The following is a 15127-nucleotide window of genomic DNA, read 5'->3' on the forward strand; positions in this document are numbered from 1 at the left end:
AGTGGGCTGGACACTTCCCCTGAGTGGGACCTTTCGTCCCCGGGGGAATATACTGAGGAGGCTGCTTCCTTTCATGCAGTGGTACGGAAGGCAGCTAGTTTTTTGGACCTGCCTTTGCCGGTGGTGGAGGCAAAACAAAACCTTTTGACAGAGGTGTTACATCCGGCCTCAGCCGCGGCGGAGCCTCTGTTACCATTTAATGACGCTCTGCTGGATCCGGTGTTAGAGGTGTGGAAGAGGCCGGCATCTTCCCCAGCAGTTCACAGAGCCGTGGCCAGGAGGTATCGGACGGCTCCGACTGACCCTGGTTTCCTATCTAGGCACCCTACGCCGGAGAGCTTGGTGGTGCAGGCCTCCTGTTCGTCCAAGTCAGCGCCTGGTTCTTTTCCGACGGTGCCTGGGGACAGAGATTCAAAGAAGCTAGAGGCGCAGTCGAAGAAGATTTTTTCGTCCTGCAGTCTGGCGTTAAAAGCCACCAATGCAACCTGTATCCTGGGGAGGTATATTCATGCTCTGATGGATGACATTTCCTCTTCGTTTACAGAGCTTCCCCAGGGTCTTTTGGATCTTGTCTCAAATGCCCAGGCTGCTGCGACCCAAATTATCCAGACGGGACTGGATACCACCGACTCGGTAGCCAGGGCAATGGGCACAACTGTGGTGGCAAGGAGACAGGCCTGGCTCCGTAACTCGGGCTTTTCGGCAGATGTACAGTCCACATTGTTGGATCTCCCGTTTGATGGGGACAAACTGTTTGGAGCTAAGGCTGATTCGGCCTTGGAACGTTTTAAGGAAAGCAGGGCCACGGCTAAGTCGTTAGGGCTCCAAGCTCCTTCTTCCACGGCCTCTTCCAGATTCTTCAGGAGGTTTCGTGGATTTGGGCGTGGCTCTTCCTCCTCTTCCTTTCGGGGGAGATATCAGCAACCTGCTTCTTCCCATCCCTATAGATCTTTCAGGGGGAGAGGTAGGGTCCGCACCAGAGGAGCCTCTCAGCAGCACTCTGCCTCTTCCTCATCCTCTAGCGGGGTGCAGCAGGGGAAGCAGCCTTAGGCTTCCACCATTTCCCACTCACTCCTCTCCTGTAGGGGGAAGATTACAGCATTTTCTCACCAAATGGAAGACTGTTACATCGGACACTTGGGTTCTCAGTGTTGTGGGAAAAGGCTACACCCTTCCCTTTCGGGAGTTCCCGCCCCTCATCCCGCCCCGCCCTTCGTATTGTTCAGAAGAACACCTCCTGTTGCTAGAACAGGAGGTGCAAGTCCTCCTTTCAAAGGGCGCGGTGGAGTTGGTCCCGGAGCAGGAAAGGGGTCGAGGAGTTTACTCAAGGTATTTCCTGATTCCCAAGAAGGATGGTCGTTTGAGACCAATTCTGGACCTGAGGATCTTGAATTGGTTCCTCAAGCAGGAAAAGTTCAAGATGCTGACCCTAGCGCAGGTGCTTTTGGCGTTGAACATGGAAGACTGGATGGTGTCTGTCGACTTGCAGGATGCTTACTTTCATATCCCGATACTCAAGTCACACAGGAAGTATCTCCGGTTTGTGGTGGGATCGCAACACTATCAGTTTGCGGTCCTTCCGTTTGGCCTTACTTCAGCACCTCGAGTCTTCACGAAGGTGATGTCGGTGGTTGCGGCAGAACTCAGAAGGAAGGGGATAGCAGTATTCCCTTACTTGGACGACTGGTTGATCAAAGCCAAGTCCCCGGAGCTTGTGTCGCATCATCTGCAGTCAACAACCCAGTTGTTGTTCGACCTGGGTTTTTCGGTGAACGAGCCCAAATCTCACCTAGAGCCCTCTCAGCGCCTCCTGTTCATAGGGGCAGTACTGGATACAACATTGGGTCGGGCCTTTCCTCCGCCTCAGCGGATTCAAGATATTCAGGATTTGGTTCCAATGTTTCGAAATGGAGCGGTAGTTCCAGTCCTCAAGGTCCTTCGTCTGCTCTGTCTTTTTGCCTCCTGCATTCTGTTGGTCACGCATGCTCGCTGGCACATGAGGGCTCTTCAGTGGTGCCTCCGAAGGCAGTGGTCTCAACACAGAGGGGATCTAGAGGGTACTGTCAAGATCTCCAGAGATGCTGCTGTGGATTTGAAGTGGTGGATTGCAAGCAACAATCTTTCACAAGGAAAGCCGTTCCAGCAGTCGCCACCAGTGGCCACAGTCATAACGGATGCTTCCACTCTAGGGTGGGGAGCTCATCTGGGGGATCTGGAGATCAAAGGTCTTTGGTCTCCAGAGGAACAGATGTTTCACATCAATCTGTTAGAGTTACGGGCTGTACGTCTGGCTCTCAAGGCCTTCCTCCCTTCCCTTCGTGGTCAGTCGGTACAGGTCCTAACGGACAATACTACCACGATGTGGTACTTAAACAAGCAGGGAGGAGTGGGGTCGTACCTTCTCTGCAGAGAAGCTCTTCGACTATGGTCCTGGGCAAAGGACCATCGGATTTGCTTGATAGCAAACCATCTGGCCGGAGTTTTGAACGTGCGTGCGGACAGTCTCAGTCGCCACTTCTCGGCAGACCACGAGTGGCGTCTCCATCCAGATCAAGTCCGTTTAATCTTCCAGAGGTGGGGGTTTCCTCGGGTAGATCTGTTCGCCACTCGAGAGAACGCGCATTGTCCGTTGTTCTGCAGCCTTCAGTATCCGATGCAGGGAGCGTTGGGGGACGCGTTTCAAATAACCTGGTGCGGCCAGTTGCTTTACGCGTTTCCTCCCATACCCTTGATTCCTCGAGTATTGAGGAAGATTCGCCAAGACCGGGCTCTAGTAATCTTAATAGCTCCGGATTGGCCAAGGAGGGTGTGTTACTCCGACCTTCTCCAACTCTCAATGTGCCCGCCGCTCCGTCTCCCTTTCAGGGCAGACCTCCTCTCGCAGTCGCAGGGGCAGGTTCTACACCCCAACCTCCAGAGTCTGCACCTACATGCCTGGAGATTGAACGGGGCAACCTGAGTTCCTTCTCTCTCCCGCCTGAGTTAGTGGATGTTATATTAGTGGCCAGGCGACACTCCACTAAATCTATCTACGCTAATAGGTGGTCTAAATTTGTTGCGTGGTGTGGAGAGAGGCAGATTGATCCTTTGCATGCTCATCTATCGGACGTTTTGTCTTTTGCTCTATCTCTGGCGCAGAAAGGTTGTGCAGTGGCTACCATTAAGGGTTATTTATCGGCCTTGTCAGCCTTCATATGTCTTCCAGACCAACCATCTTTATTTAAATCCCCTATTGTTATCAGATTCTTGAAAGGTCTTCTAAATCAATATCCTCCAAAGCCATTCGTTATGCCGCAATGGGATTTGTCCTTGGTCCTGACTTTCCTTATGGGGTCCCCTTTTGAACCTATGCATTCTTGCCCCTTGAGGTATTTGGTTTTAAAGACAGTCTTCCTGATAGCTATAACATCAGCAAGGAGAGTGAGTGAGTTGCAGGCCTTATCAGTAAAGCCCCCTTATACAACTTTTTATGGGGATAAGGTGGTGTTGAGGACCAAGGCTGCTTTCCTCCCGAAGGTTGTTTCACCCTTCCATTTGGCTCAGGCAATTACTTTGTCCACGTTCTATCCTCCGCCTCATCCTTCCAAAGAGGAAGAAAGACTGCACCGTCTGGATCCAAAGAGAGCGTTGAGCTTCTTTATTGATAGAACAAAGGATTTCAGGCTGGAGGATCAGCTGTTTATTGGATACGTGGGCAAGAGGAGAGGAAAGGCAGTCCACAAGAGAACACTATCCAGGTGGGTTGTTCTTTGCATTAAAATATGTTACTCTTTGGCAAAGAAGGATCCTCCTGAGAGCATTAGAGCTCATTCCACCAGAGCTAAGTCGGCCACTTCGGCCTTGGCCAGGGGTGTTCCTGTGGTCGACATCTGCAAGGCCGCAACTTGGTCGTCCCTTCACACTTTTGCAAAACATTACTGTTTGGATTCTGAGGTTAGAAGGGACGGCCATTTTGCACGGTCAGTGCTGCAGGATTTCTTGGTTTGACCATTTAGGCACCCACCGCCGGGCGTGGTACTGCTTTGGGACTCTATTCAGGAGGTGAGGAATCCACAGGTAGTTGTATCCATCAGAAGAACGAGTTACTTACCTTCGGTAACGACTTTTCTGGTGGATACATTAGCTACCTGTGGATTCCTCACGGTCCCACCCGCCTCCCCGTTGCCTTTCTGGTCTTACCAAGTAATCCTTGAGTGCGCTCCTCTTGGTCTTTGAGGGTGCAATAGATGTGTATATAATATATATTTATATATATGTATATATGTATATATCTTTGTGTATATACTTGGTGTGTGTATATATTTTAAAAGAGAAAGTTTTATATATATATTTATATAAAAAGATTTACAGTTATTCATACAATGTTGTGTATTTTTACAATATAATGGGATGTTGCCTTGCTCTTTCATTGCATTGCCTGGTTGTTCTCATGCACGTAAAAAATGATTGGTACTGACGTCCGCACGTCGTCGAGGACCTCTTATTGCCTGTATGACGTCAGACGGCGTCGCGTGGGCTAGAGTGACGTCCTCGTCGACGTGCAGAGACTAGTAAGAAGATTTCCGTCTAATGCTGGCGCCATGGGAGTATTCATGAGGTGAGGAATCCACAGGTAGCTAATGTATCCACCAGAAAAGTCGTTACCGAAGGTAAGTAACTCGTTCTTCTGACCTGAAAGTCCTGCAGAGATGACTGAGACAACACTGACTTGGCCCTAGCCTTACCGGCCTGTCTCCAGACTCGAAGAACCTGCAACAGTGACGCATCCAGCGGGACCAGCGACCTCTGCCAACTCAGAGGACTGCCCTGCAAGCCAAAGGACCAAGAAACTCCAGAGGACATCGGCTCAGTCTGAACATTCAAGAAGAAACCATCTTTAAAGGGACTCCAGCCTCACTCCTGAAGCGTGAGTCCCCAACACTCTGCACCAGACGCCCCCGGCTCATGTCCAGAGGAACCAACACTACAGCGAGGACCCCCAGGCGACTCCAACGACGTGGACACCCTGGGGCGACCTCCCTGCACCCCCATGGTGACGCCTGCAGAGAGAATCCAGAGGCTCCCCCTGACTGCGACTGCCCGGTAACAAAGAACCCGACGCCTGGAAGAAGCACTGCACCCGCATCCCACAGGCCTGAGAGGAACCATCTACTGGTGCAGGAGTGACCAGCAGGCGGCCCTCATCTTTGCCCAGTCGGTGGCTGGCCTGAGAAGCCCCTCTGTGCCCTGCCGGGATCGCCAGAATGACCCCCGGGTCTCTCCATTGAAACCAATTCCAAACCTGGCGCTTCCTTTGCACACTGCACCCGGCTGCCCCTGTGCCGCTGAGGGTGTGTTGTGTGCCTGTATGGGATCCCCCCCTCCCCAAGTGCTCTACAACCCTCCTGGTCTCCCTGAGGACTCAGGTACTTACCTGCTAGCAGACTGGAACCAGAGCACCCCTTGTCTCCATGGGTGCATATGCTATTTGGGCCCCTCTTTGACCTCTGCACCTGACCAGCCCTGTGTTGCTGATGCTGGGTATTTGGGGTTGACTTGAACCCCCCCGCGGTGGGCTGCCTATGCCCCGGAGGCTGAACTTGAGTGTTTTACTTATCTGCTAAACTAACTTGCACTTACCTCCCCAGGAACTGTTGAATTTTGCACTGTCCACTTTTAAAATAGCTTATTGCCATGTTTTGCCTAAACTGTGTACATTACAATTTATGTACTTACTTGAATTCTGAATATTGTGGTTCTAAAATAAAGAAAATAATATTTTTCTATATAAAAACCTGTTTGCCTGGAGTTAAGTCTTTGAGTGTCTGTGTTCTCATGTATTGCCTGTGTGTGTACAACAAATGCTTAACACTACCCTCTGATAAGCCTATTGCTCGACCACACTACCACAAATAGAGCATTAGTATTATCTATTATTGCCACTATCAACCTCTAAGGGGAACCCCTGGACTCTGTGCACACTATCTCTCACTTTGAGATTGTATATACAGAGCCAACTTCCTACAAGTGGCATGACCAGAAGGCTTTTCTAAGTGTGTACCAGCCAGGAGCCCCCAGAATGCATGGAATCATATTTCCAATACTTACAACAGTATTGGGGTATGATTCCGACATGTTTGATAGGTTCGGAGTTACCATTATGTAGCTGGACATAGGTAGTAACCAGTCCAGTACACGCGTAAAATGGCGTCCCTGCACTCACAAAGTCCAGGAAAATGGATCTGGAGTTTGTGGGGGCACCTCGGCTAGTGCAGGGGTGCCCTCACACACAGGTACTCTGCACCCCGCCCTCTGGGCTAAGATGACCTACTATAGGAGTGACTTATATTGACCTGTAGTGAAAACAGGTGCTTGCACTCGTTTCACGCAGGCTGCAATGGCAGGCCTGCTGAACCCTTTGTGTGTGCTCCCATGGTGGCAAAATACATGATGCAGCCCATGGTGCCCCAATGCCCTGGGTACCATATACTAGGGACTTATTTTGAGGCACCAGTATGCCAATTGTGGGGTGTGCAAAGCCCTAAGCAACCAAATTTAGAGGTAGAGAGCACAATGACTGGGTTCCTGGTTAACAGGATCCCAGTGAAAACAGTCAAAACACACTGACAGCAGGCAAAAATAGGGTACTTTCCTACGCCAAGGAAGCGCTGTTTGAAGCTCCTTGTAACCCGGCGCTGGTCTCCTCCACAATGCTACGGGTCCCAATCACAATGAAGGTCCAAAGCCTGCCTGTAGAGTTGTTCCAGGTTCTCGTCATCACGCTCAGTCATCTGGTAAGTGCCACAAAAATATCAAACAAGTTGAAGTGATTTTTGACTTCACCAAGCAGATCTAAATCTTGGGGCAAGGTGCGGGAACTCAAGACCCAGCTACCATGCAAAGCCTGCCTCTGGATCCGCTCTGAATGTCCCTGGGTTTCCAGGAGTGCTCCCTGCCCAAGTCGGAGCCATGCACCTAATTTTTGTGCGTGCTGAGCCTTCTGGAGCACCTTCAGGCCTCACACATTCAATGGGTGCCACCACTGTATGGCCGCCTGCGGGTTCACCCTAGACGCCAATTGAGCTCCTTGGATCCGGTTCTAGATCCAGAACAACTCCGATCACAAGACACGATCTTCCCCAGAGCCTGTTCCAACGATGTTATGCCTGGCGGCACAGGCCTTATAATCATACCCGAGTCCGATACATAGTTTGATTGGTGGCATCCGACTCTGGCGTTGGCCAGAACTCCAACTTCCGTGTTTGAGACAGTGCCTCCTTTCTGCGACAGGCCTGGAGAGGAGTATGATTGGGAAGGATGTGAGGATCCATATGGTTTTACCAATCCCCTTGAAGAGGCCGAAGTTAACTGGTACAGGGACTGGTACATGTCAGTCATCTTGACACCTCTCCAGACACTAGCCTGATTTCTTCTCCTACTGTGGCTAAAGAGGAAGGCCCTTCATTTTCTAGGGTAGCAAAAAAGGCGGCTTATGTCCTGGACCTTACACTGCCCCTTGTGGCATGAAGACAAATGGTTTGACAGTGGTGTTTCAACAGTGAGTCACCCCCTTAGAACCACTTATCCCTTTTAAGAAAGACTTCATTGATGTTCTGCTCAGGGCCTGGGCAAAATCCTGCACGGGGTGCCTGTGCACAGGACAGTTGCCTGCTGCCATTGCCTTGCTTTTGGGCACTCAGCTTCCCTCACACAGCATCCCACCACACAGTCTGGTTTGGCAGGCCTCCACATCCGAAGGCAACCCTGGCTCCTTCCCCACCATTCCACCGGATAAATTTCCAGTCAAAAGACTGGCAACCAACGCCAAACCTAATGTCTTTGCCAATTCTTGTTTTTTTGTTGTACGTATATCTTTCCGTAACCCTTTTTGTATGAATCCGGCTCTTTATATAGTAGACCAAAATGAGGGACACTCTGCAGAGAGTCCTGGCAATCACCGGAGGTATCATAGAGGATCGAATGACATCCCAAATGCTCTCTTTGGGTAGTGTGGTCGAGCAGCTAGGCGTATCAGAGGGTAGTGCTATATTAGATTAGATTCCATTTTATTTTAAATTTTATAAAGCGCACAATTGCCCATCCGCGTCTAGCCGCTGTCGCACTTCCCTGAAGGCTATGACCTATTTACGTGAGTCTATACAGTAAAAAGCCATGTGTAGGAAGCTGGACTGGTGTGTGGTGGGTACCCAAGGAACTTACACCTTATACCAGGTCCAGGTATCCCCTCTTAGTGAATTGTAGGCAGTGTCTAGAAGCCAGGCTCTCTAATGTAGCTGTGGATGAGCAGCCAAGGCTTATCTAGGAGGCATGCAAAGCTCATGCAGTACCACTGTAGTCACACATCACTTACACACCTGAAAGAAAACACTCAGTTGTACAAAACAAAAGGTACTGTATTTTTGGCACAGATTATCACAAATCACTAGACAGGTGACCCACCTTTAGGAGGTAATACATACACTAAATATATACACTAGCAACCAGATATAGGCATAGAAAATGTTAGAAAACAGTGCTAACAGTAATAACCAATAGTAAAAACCATATACTAAAAAATGGAATGTGAACAAGGTACCCCCACATAGGTAAGTAAGATGAGTGGAGGGGAGCTAGGGGTATTGGAAAACCTCAAAGGTAAGTAGCACAACTCCCATCCAACAACACACACACGCACACTCCACACACACACCACACACACACCCCAGCTGTGGATGCACGAGTTGGTCGACAGTTCTGAAGAACAGGTCAGCACTGCAGCCCATGAGCCGATGAAGAGTTCCAGCTGGATGCAGAAGATGTCCCACGCCGGAAGGAAGATTGCAGATGGGTGTGGGTGCAGGATTTCCACCAACAAGCCTTGGCAAAGGCAAACTTGGGGTTAGTGGAAAAGAGGTGCTGCCGGGTGCCAGCAAGGCCCGTGAGGACTCAACCCAGGAGGGCAAGTCACAAGGGACCCTCGGTGTCGCAGAGAGTCCACAGGAGTGGAGGCAGTACCCACAATAGTCCCACAGACAGGGCCACAGAAGAAGCCCACAAAGCGCTGCAAAAGTGGATCCCACGACGCAGGAGAACCATGCAGGATGGCGTGCTGGGGCCAGGAGCTTCACGTCGCCTGAAGGATCCCTTGGAGGAGGCGCAAACCAGCCTTGGCTGCTGCAAGAGACTCGGTGCACGGGGGTGCTGTCTTGTGTGGGAAAGCAAAGGCTTACCTCCACCAAAGTTGGACAGCTGGCAGAGAGGACCAAGAGGACTACTCCGGACCACCATCTATGATTCAGGATCCACGTAGCTCAGCAGTAGAGGGATTCCACGCAGCCGGTCATCGCTTGTTGTAGGTGCCTGCGGTTGCAGGGAAGTGACTCCTTTACTCCAAGGGAGATTCCTTTTTCTTATGCAGGATAAAGAGTTGCAGTCATCTGAGAATGTACAACGAGGAAGCTGTTGCAAAGCAGGCAGGAACTCTGGATACAATGTTACAGCAGAATCTTCCTCGTGGATCTGCAGCTTGGAGGTTCCTGGAGGGTCCAGTCGCAGTTCTGGAGGCCAGAAGTTGAAGTAAATGTTGGAGAGGAGTGCTGCTGTAATCTTGCAAGCCGTATCGGAGGACTCACCTAAGAGAGAGACCTTAATTACCCTGAAATGGGGATTGGTCACCTAACCAGGTAAGCACCTATCAGGAGGGGGCTCTGACGTCACCTGCCTGGCATAGCCACTCTGATGGTCCCAGAGTTCCCTGCCAACCTTAGAATCCAGATGACAGAACCCATGGACCCTCTGGAGGAGATCTCAGCACCACCCCTGGAGTGGTGATCGACAGGGGAATGGTCACTCCCCTTCCCATTGTCCAGTTTCGCGCCAGAGCAGGGACTGGGGGTCCCTGAACCGGTGTGGACTGGTTTATGCAGGGAGGGCACAAAATGTGCCCCTTTAAAGCAAACCAGTAGCTTGGGGAGGCTACCCCTCCCAAACTAATCACACCTATTTTCAAAGGGAAGAGGGTGTTACCTCCCTCTCCCAAAAGAAATCCCTTGTTCTGCAGCAGGAGGGCAGAAACCTGTCTGAGGGGAGGCAGGAGCTGGGCTGCCCGTGAAACGCTGTAAGACTGCTGGTAGCAATGCTAGGGGTCCTCTAAGGAGCCCCCAGAGTGCATAGGATCATACTTCCAATACTTGCAATAGTATTGGGGTATGATTCCGACATGTTTGATATCAAACATGTCCAGGTTCGGAGTTACCATTATGTAGCTGGACATAGGTATTGACATATGTACAGTACATATAAAAAAAAGGTGTCCCCGCAGGCACTCGGTAAAATGGTGCTGGAGTTTGTGGGGGCACCTCCTCTAGTGCAGGGGTGCCCTTACACACAGCTACCTGCATCCTGCCCTATGGGCTGAGAGGGCCTACCCTAGGAGTGACTTACAATGACATTGTGCATGCACCCGGTTGACGCAGACTTCAATGGCAGGCCTGCTGAACCCTTTGCATGGGCTCTCTGTGAGTGGCAGATTAACTGCTGCAGCCCATAGGGATCCCCTGGAACCCCAATGTCCTGTGTACCCAGGTACCATATACTAGGGCTTACATGGGGGGACCGGTATGCCAGTTGTGGGAAGAAAAGGTACAATTTAGAGGAGAGAGCAAAACTACTGGGGTCCTGGTTAGAAGGAACCCAATAGACAGTCAAACATACTGACAACAGGCAGAAAATGGGAGCAACCATGCCAAGAAAGAGGGCACTTTCCTACATCATGTTTTAAGAAGTTTCCTGAAACTGAGTAGATTACATTGATTTCTTAACTGTACAGGTAGTTGATTTTACAGTTTGAATGTGGTGTATGAAAAACTTCTACCACCCCAAGATACCTTTCGAATGTTAGGAATGACCACCTTCCTTGCTGTGGTAGAGTGAACAAATTTAGTCGTGGTGTACAAACCAATACTCTCTTCCAAAAATGTAGGGCCAGCCTGATAGTGTCTTGTGTGCAATGCAGAGGGCTTTAAAGGCTGCTCTCTTTTTAATTGGAAGCCTTGTCAGTTCGCTCCTGGCCTGATTTGAAATTGGTTCAAGTTTCCTAATGTTTTTCAGAAGCCTAACTGCTGCATTTTGTTATCTTTGTAGTTTTTTTATAACTCCTTGCTGCACCTCTGCATATTGGGTATTGCAGTAGTCTCGATTTGCATAAGACTAACAAGGTGACCACAGTTTTCTGAAGGTCAGGAGGGCTAAGAGGAAGGACTTTCCGCAGTGTCTTTAATAGAAAGGAATATGAAGACGCTTGTTGGTTCCTCTGATCAGTGGAAATAAGCTTAGAATCGATTTGGACTTTCAGATTTATGGCTTTGGCTACAGGGTTCAGACGTGCCCCCAAGGGCTGAGGCCACCAAGAATCATTCTAGAAGTGTGTGTTGCGTCCACTTAGTAGAACTTCTGTTTTTTCCGAGTTCAATTTCAGGCAATGATTACTCATCCATCTGATAATTGCGACCATGCAGTTTCTAAAAAGTGCGGTCTCTGTACCGCGTGTTTTGCTAAAACCAAATTGAGCGACATCTAAGATCTAGAATTCCTGCTAAGATGATATTAAGATGTCTTTCTAAAAGTTTAGTTAAGAAAGAGAACCATGAGATCGGTCTATCGTTTTTTTTTATCCTGGGGATTAAGGGAGGGTTTTTTGAGAAGGGGTGAAACAGATACCTTTTTCCACTTCGTAGGAAATTGGCCCCTGCGCAAAATGTTATTAAGCAGTGCAGTAAACAGAGTTGCAATATACTTGGAGACTTCTTGCATCAATTTTGCTGAGCAGGGATTTGAGGGGGTTCCTGATTTCGTGAGATTCACTAATTCTGCTACTCGCTGTACCAAAAGTCGAGGAAAGTTGTGTGTGTAGTGGAAGGAGTGTGTGTTTTACTTGTGTAGTAGGGCTAAGTATGTGTGTTTTACATGGTAGGTAGTGCTAATCATGTAAAACACACACACATGCAGTAAGTGAGACATACTCCCAATAAAGAAATCCGGCACCTATTAGTAACACGTCTGCTTATATAAATTTAGGGACCAAGATGATTTAGAACCCGGTGAGTAAATCTCGAGTTGTGAATGTTTATAGTTTTCAAGTAGAGAGTGCATTTTTCAGGAAGCTGCAATGGAATCCCATAGAGGAAAACAAAGACAGCAGTCCAGGTAGAGTACAACGACATACATGACTAATCTCCTGGATTTAAGGGGGCTTAGGGGCATGGTCTAAGGCCACACCAACAGGTCACGTCAGGGAGCTCTAGTGCGTCCAGGTGCAGAGGTGTGGTAACGCATCTGGTGTCCCTTTCAAGTTAATGGGGATCAGTCCACTACCAAAGTCCACTGCAGAGATGGACTGGAAGGGAAGTCCTGGGGAGCCCACAGGGGGGCTTGACCCCTGAGGTCCTCGGAAATGTGGGCACACCGTTGGTCCACTCCTCCTCGGGCTGTAGGTGCAGGGTGTCTTCTGGCATGGGGTCCAGCACTGAAGTTCCTCCCAGTTGCAGGGGCCCCACAGAAAAACTCTGCGGGCATGGATTGTGGGGTCCAGTCCGACCCACCCAAGAAGTGGGCTTAGGTCTTATGAGGTGGGGAGACTTTCTCCTCCTCTGGGTCTGGGGCAGATGGGTGCAGAGGTGTCAGGTTTTGCCTCCTGGTCACTTGCGGTTGCAGGGGATGTCTGCAGAAACAGCCTGCAGGCGCTGTTGAGAAGTCCACAGTGGGCGAGCACAGGGTGGACTTCTCTTCTGTAGGGCCTGGGGACCACGCTGACACCGTAGACCCATTCCACATCGGCTATATTGCAGTCCCGGTCCTCTCAGGGCTTTCTTGGGTGCCTGCGGATGCAGGAGAGCAGCTCCTCTTCTCCAAGGAGGTTCCTCCTGGCAATTTGCGAAGGACTTGCAGCTGTCCTTGTTTCTTGGATGCTGCAGCGGCAGCACAGGTCGGTAGCTCCTCGATGGTCGGGTGCGGCAGGCTGGCAGGTTTGGTGCCAAGTCAGTCATGCTCCTCTGTTCTCGGGTCCAGCAGTCTCCATGTTTTGGGTCCTGCAAAGATCTGGTATTAGCGTGTCCCCTAAATACTCGATTTAGAGGATGTTAAGGGGAGTGAAGGGTTTTAGCCAATAGGCTACTTACAAGGGGTCACTACACTCCCTAGAAGACCACTTCCTGTGAGGAGTGGGCATCACCTTAACCAGAGTTCTTAAACTCCACCACACGCAAGATGGCGGAATTTCTAAAGTGGTGTCCTCTTCAGGCTGGCCACTGTAAGGATGCTTCCAGTCTAGAAGTGTGACGTGCTTGCTGCATGGCTAATTTTCCCGCCTGCCCAGGTGTTAGATGGGCCCTGAGGCAAGGGGGTTGGCATCTTCCACTGAGGAAGGCCAGATCTGCATACCAAAGGCGGTGAGCTTCTTTGAAGCTCCTCCCTTTGAAGGCAGGTCATCCTGTTGGGAGGGTTGGGTAACACCCCAACCCGGAAAGGCTTTTGTTTTCTGACCCCCTCGAGAGCGGAGGTTCTCCCAGTGGGAGGTCAGATTCTCGTCTGTTGGTGGTAGACTGACCAGAACTGGTCAGTGTGCTCACCAGCAGTTGGTATGTTTTTCAGGGGGCACCTCTAAGGTGCCCTCTGGGTGCATGTATTAATAAATCCATAACTGGAATCAGTGAGGTTTTATTAATAGGAGATATTTCATGCCAAACATCCCTAGGTTCAGAGAAGCCATCATGTAGCTGGGGAACTTGTAGTGACCAGTGTCCAGCACTTGCAGTACACTTACTATGTCTAAGAATCGACAGACATAGTAGGGGAATATTTGCTCATGCGTATATATGCCCTCACTTGAAATATAATGCAACCTTTCTTAGGGCTGAAGGCCTGCTGTAGAGGTGACTTACAGATATTGCAAGCAGTGTTTTGGGGGCCATGTGACACAAGTGTGTGCCATGGCGAGTTTTCAATTTTGGGAGCACCGTGTCACGCAGCCCGCCATGGCAGTCTGCATTAGGTTGGTGCTGGGTTCTCTGAATGGCACAAATTTTGCTGCGGTTCTGAGGGGCCCTCTTCAGTAACTATGTTTTAGCTACGAGGGGTACCATTTACTAGGTACTTACAGAGGGCTGAAGTGCCTGGTCACTTGGGGAATCAAGTGACCATATGTCTTGTTTAAGGGAAGCAACACTGACACTGAGGACCTGGTTAACAGGAACCCAATGCACTTCAGTCGAAGTTTCATCTCAAAACCAGGCAGGAAGTGCTGGTGGTAGGGTACTGCAAATAGAGCCCAGCTCCCTATACTTTTTCATTACCCTCCTATATGTTATGTTTTTATCCTGTTGTTGTTATGTTCTTGATTAACTTCCCTTGATATATTTTTTGTATCCCGATGTAATTAAAATGAGAAAATCATTCCACCAGCTAAAAAGATGAAACATTCCTACCTTTTTGTTATTTTTTTTGTAGCCATCTGAGAGAATGAAGATTGTAGATGTGATTGGAGAGAGGAGTTACCAAGATGGAGAACGCATCATTACTCAGGTACATAATCACCACGTCTCTTATTACAAGTTTCCTGTGTGGTATTCTTGGCTGGTTGGTGGTGGTGGGGGGTTTTCTTGGCCATTCTAATATTTCCAGTATTCTAACATTTCCAGTATTTCTGGGCCTGGAATTATTTGTGCTTGATCATTTCCAGCCCAGAGACACTGGGCTTGGATATAAGAGCAGAGCTGCAGAGGCTGTAGGCAGCAGGGGGAAACCGCAAATGCTCTGCCCTCACTGGCTGGTCAGGAGGTGGCAAATGTCTGCAGATTTGGGGCCTTTATTTCCCTCTTAAGGTGGAAAATTGTGAATTTGAGCCAGATGTTCATGGGTATGTGTGCCCTTCCCTGTTCTGCCAGAAATATTGAATAGGTAATCATTTACTGTATAACACTAATTAAAATAATTACAACAGTACCAAAACAAATGTACCTTTGGTGTAAAAGTAATAATAAAAAATACATTTTGTGAGGAATAAGTCAAAAAGCGATTATTAATCAGTTATCAACCTTGAACCACTTGTGATGGCTGAGCCTAACACAGGAATTAAAATGTTATTCAAGACTGC

The 15127-nt window shown here is 49.4% G+C and overlaps 1 protein-coding gene across 1 annotated transcript in view; it reads left to right on the forward strand.

Moving 5' to 3' along the window:
* Window positions 1–15127, forward strand: part of PRKAR2A (protein kinase cAMP-dependent type II regulatory subunit alpha) — a 716041-nt gene that overhangs the window by 528505 nt on the left and 172409 nt on the right. Inside the window, exon 8 of the mRNA XM_069206211.1 lies at window positions 14482–14556. Within this exon, the coding sequence (XP_069062312.1) occupies window positions 14482–14556 (75 nt within the window). The remainder of the gene's footprint in view (window positions 1–14481; window positions 14557–15127) is intronic.

Source organism: Pleurodeles waltl, chromosome 9 (assembly GCF_031143425.1).
Source record: "Pleurodeles waltl isolate 20211129_DDA chromosome 9, aPleWal1.hap1.20221129, whole genome shotgun sequence".
NCBI classification, from domain to species: Eukaryota; Metazoa; Chordata; class Amphibia; order Caudata; family Salamandridae; genus Pleurodeles; species Pleurodeles waltl.